General features: G+C 42.4%; 1 protein-coding gene across 2 annotated transcripts in view; it reads right to left on the bottom strand.

Annotated features, from left to right (window-relative positions):
* Positions 1-3860, bottom strand: part of EFTUD2 (elongation factor Tu GTP binding domain containing 2) — a 52207-nt gene that overhangs the window by 24721 nt on the left and 23626 nt on the right. For both annotated transcript variants that reach the window (XM_017549321.2, XM_017549322.2), the window contains exon 10: positions 959-1125. In XM_017549321.2, coding sequence (XP_017404810.1) covers positions 959-1125 — 167 coding nt within the window. The remainder of the gene's footprint in view (positions 1-958; positions 1126-3860) is intronic.

The following is a 3860-nucleotide window of genomic DNA, read 5'->3' as shown; positions in this document are numbered from 1 at the left end:
AAAAAAAAAAAAAAAAAAAGTGTCATAACCATCACTCATATGTATTAATGCAAGCCCTAAATCCATCTTGTTGAGAAGCAGGTATATGGTATATCCACAGACACAAAGCAAACAGTTCCTTAATTTATTTAGACTGTGTTAATTATAAGATAATAGCAACTAACATTATTAGCACATCAGCTGCTATATGGCAAGCACTGTGCTAAGTGTGATCCATCAAATATTTAATTTCTTATAACATCATTTGTAAGTTATGTTAACTTATACTGTAAATGCCTAATAATATTTGCCATTATTGCTACTAGGCAAATATTATTCCTTTTTTACTGAAGCAGAATCTGAACTTAAGTACTCTGCCCAACTTTACACTGTTAGTATATGCTGAAGATGAGGCTGATTCTAGAGCCCAGGCTGTGTGCAGTAGCTCACATCTGTAATGCTAGTGCTTTGGAAGGCCAAGGTGGAAGAGCTGCTTGAGGCAAGGAGTTCAAGACCAGTCTGGGCAACACAGCAAGACTCCATCTCTACAAAAAAAAATTTTTTAATGAAAAATAAAACAATTAGCCAGGTATGGTGGCGCATGCCTATGGTCCCAGCTACTCAGGAGAATGATGTGGTTGCTTTAGCCGAAAGTTCAAGGCTGCAGTGAGCTGTGATTGTGACACTGCACTCTAACTTGGGCAACAGAGATCCTATCTCTATAAAGAGAAGAAATTCAATAGAGCCCAAGTATTGATCATTATAGTAAACTGAAAGTGTGGTAAGCAGCACAGGTAGGGCTAAGGCACAGAGGTAACAGTGGAGCCAACCCCTGCAGACACACAGAATGTGCCTCTAGTCTTGCCCAACAAACTCATCAACACATGCCAAGAAACAAATCAGAGTTGTTCTCAGAGGTATTCAGGGTTAAAACCCAGAGTCTCTGAGGACAGGAAATCCACTCCTAGGGGTCTTCTACCTTATTAATCCATTGACCTCATCCACAATGTGGCGCAGCTTGTAGTACGCATCAGTTGGAGGCAGCTTCAGCTCCAGGATCAGCCGGTCAATCTTGTTGATGCACACAGTGACCGCCAGCCTCTCCTGTACCGCGTGCTTGATCAGCCGCTCTGTGTTCAGCATCACCTGAGAAACACAAGGCTCAGAAGGTGGTAAGGAGAACAAGGAGGGCAGAAAGTTCAAAGCAGAACCAAAGAAGGCACTATTTCAAACCATGAAGCCTGGGGAGAAAAAAAGACTTGGGGAAGTATCACTGGGTGGAAGCAGATAGCATCCCATCCTAAGACAGACACGGGAACTTTAAGAGGGCACCTTGCAGGATTGAGAAATGAATAAACCCATGAATGATGATGTTGGGAGCCAGGTTTCCTTCTTAGAGGAGGAACTAAGAAGGCTGGGAAAAGCCTGTAATGCTGAAATGGAATTGGGGGTATTAGAATTAATGCATGATTTTTAATATATGTGAGCAGAAATAGTTATAGATGTGTATGAATGTATATAACCTAGCTGTGCTCAGTGAGGGTCTAGAAGCAATATACCCCAGTAGCAATCAGCACACCCAAACCTTTGTTTCTAAATACTTGTCCCCACTATAAGTGAGAGTTGCTAGGCTGGGTGCAGTGGCTCACACCTGTAATCCCAGCATTTTGGGAGGCCAAGGCAGGAGGACTGCTTGAAGCCAGAAGTTCGAGACCATCCTGGGCTACAGAGTGAGAACCCGTCTCTCTAAAAAATATTTTAAAATAAGCCAAACATGGTGGCACGTACCTATGGTTCAGTTATTTGGGAGGCCGAAGTGGGAGAATCACTTGAGCCCAGGAGCTGAAGACTGCTGTGAGGTATAATTGCACCACTGCACTCCTGCCTGGGCCAGAGAGGAAGACCCCATCTCTTTGAAGGAAAAAAAAAAAAGCCAGAGCTCCTTGAAGAAATGGCTGATTCCACGATTGGGTCAGGGAAAGATATGTCTAGAATACCTTTTTGTGCCTGACAGTAAGGAAGTATTCAAAAAACGATGAGACAACAAAAGGATGATGGAGCCAGCCAAAAGGAGCTCTCACTGGCCAAATCTGGGATGAGAGCACTAGAGCACCAGAACATGTAAGGACAGCGACAGATTATAACTCACTGAATAAAATAAAAACCCAAACATCCATACTGATAATAAGCAAATGGGGGAGAAACAAAAGCACTTCTTTACAACAGAATTCCACCAACAGGCCAGGCGCAGTGGCTCACGCCTGTAATCCCAGCACTTTAGGAGGCCAAGGCCGGTGGATTGCTTGAGGTCAGGAGTTCAAGACCAGCCTGACCAACATGGTGAAATCCGAAAATATAAAAAAATATAAAAATGAGCTGGGAGTGGTGGCGGGTGCCTGTAGTCCCAGCTGCCCGGGAGGCTGAGGCAGGAGAATCACTTGAATCTGGGAGGCAGAGGTTGCAGTGAGCCAAGATCGTGCCACTGCACTCCAGCCTGAGTGACAGAGCGAGACTCTATCTCAAAAAAATACAAAATGAAACAACAATAACAAAAATCAATGGCCTGGTGCAGTGGTTCACACCTATAACCCCAGCACTTTGGGAGGCAGAGGTGGGAGGACCATCTGAGGTCAGGAGTTCGAGACCAGCCTGGCCAACACGGAGAAACCCTGTCTCTACTAAAAATACAAAAATTAGCTGGGCATGGTGGTGTGCACCTGTAATCCCAGCTATCTGGGAGGCTGAGACAGGAGAATCACTTAAACCCAGAAGGCAGAGGTTGCAGTAAACCGAGATTGCACCACTTCACTTCAGCCTGGGCAACAGAGCAAGACTCTATCTCAAAAACAAAACAAAACAGAATGAATAAGAAGAGTTAGAAGACTAATCATCTGCAACTATTGTAGGTATAAGCCAAGAATCATCAATGGATGACAAAACTGATAAAGTTTGATAAGAAGCAGAATAAAGGCTGGGCGTGGTGGCTAACGCCTGTAATCCAAGCACTTTGGAGGCCAAGGCAGGTAGATCACCTGAGGTTGGGAGTTCAAGACCAGCCTAACCAACATGGTGAAACCCCGTCTTAAAAAAAAAAAAAGCAGCAGAATAACCAGATTCTAATAACCAGAGCCTCATCACGAGGAAATATTAGACAAACCCAACTTGAGAGACATTCTACAAAGTAAGTGCCCTGTACTTTTCAAAAGTGTCAATGTCATAAAAGACCAAGGGAGGCTAAAGAACAGCTTCAATTCAGAGAGACTTGAAAAATCATGAAAACTAAATGCTATGCATCACTCTGGATCAGGGAAAAAAAATTTCTATGATGGAAATTGCTGGTACGGTTAGGAAAATTGAATAAAGTCTGTAGAAAAAGATCTATACAGGAGGATTATGTCAATGTCAAATTTTCTGCTTTTGGTAACTGTACTGTGGTTATGTAGGTGAATGTCCTTATTCTTAGAAAATACATTCTGAAATATTCAAATGGTTCAAGGGGAAAATATACAGACGTGTGTGTGTGTGTGTGTGTGTGTGTGTGTGTGTGTGTGTTTCTGAATATGTACAGAGAGAGAATTATAAAGTAAATGAGGGTGGGTTCTTTGTACAACTCTTGCAAGTTTTCACTGTGATATTATTCCAAAATGAGTCAGTTAAAAAAAGACAATTCTGGTTCCCTCTGCTGGCTGTCTCACCAATGAGCTTGGCCAAAGTGTTCAATCTCTCAATTCAGGAATACAGAAGGCACCCTGGTCTTTTAACTCCAATCTCTTGGAAAAACTCAACTAATATTGAAAATCCACTTACAAGAACATACTCTCCTCCCTTTCTTTTATTTAAATTTGTCATTTTATCTTTTGTGTTTTCTGTTTTTTTTTTTT

This window comes from Cebus imitator, unplaced genomic scaffold, assembly GCF_001604975.1.
Source record: "Cebus imitator isolate Cc_AM_T3 unplaced genomic scaffold, Cebus_imitator-1.0 Scaffold217, whole genome shotgun sequence".
In the NCBI taxonomy this organism is placed as follows: domain Eukaryota; kingdom Metazoa; phylum Chordata; class Mammalia; order Primates; family Cebidae; genus Cebus; species Cebus imitator.
The sequence above is the reverse complement of the archived record's forward strand: the minus strand, read 5'-3'. Positions and strand labels throughout refer to the sequence as shown.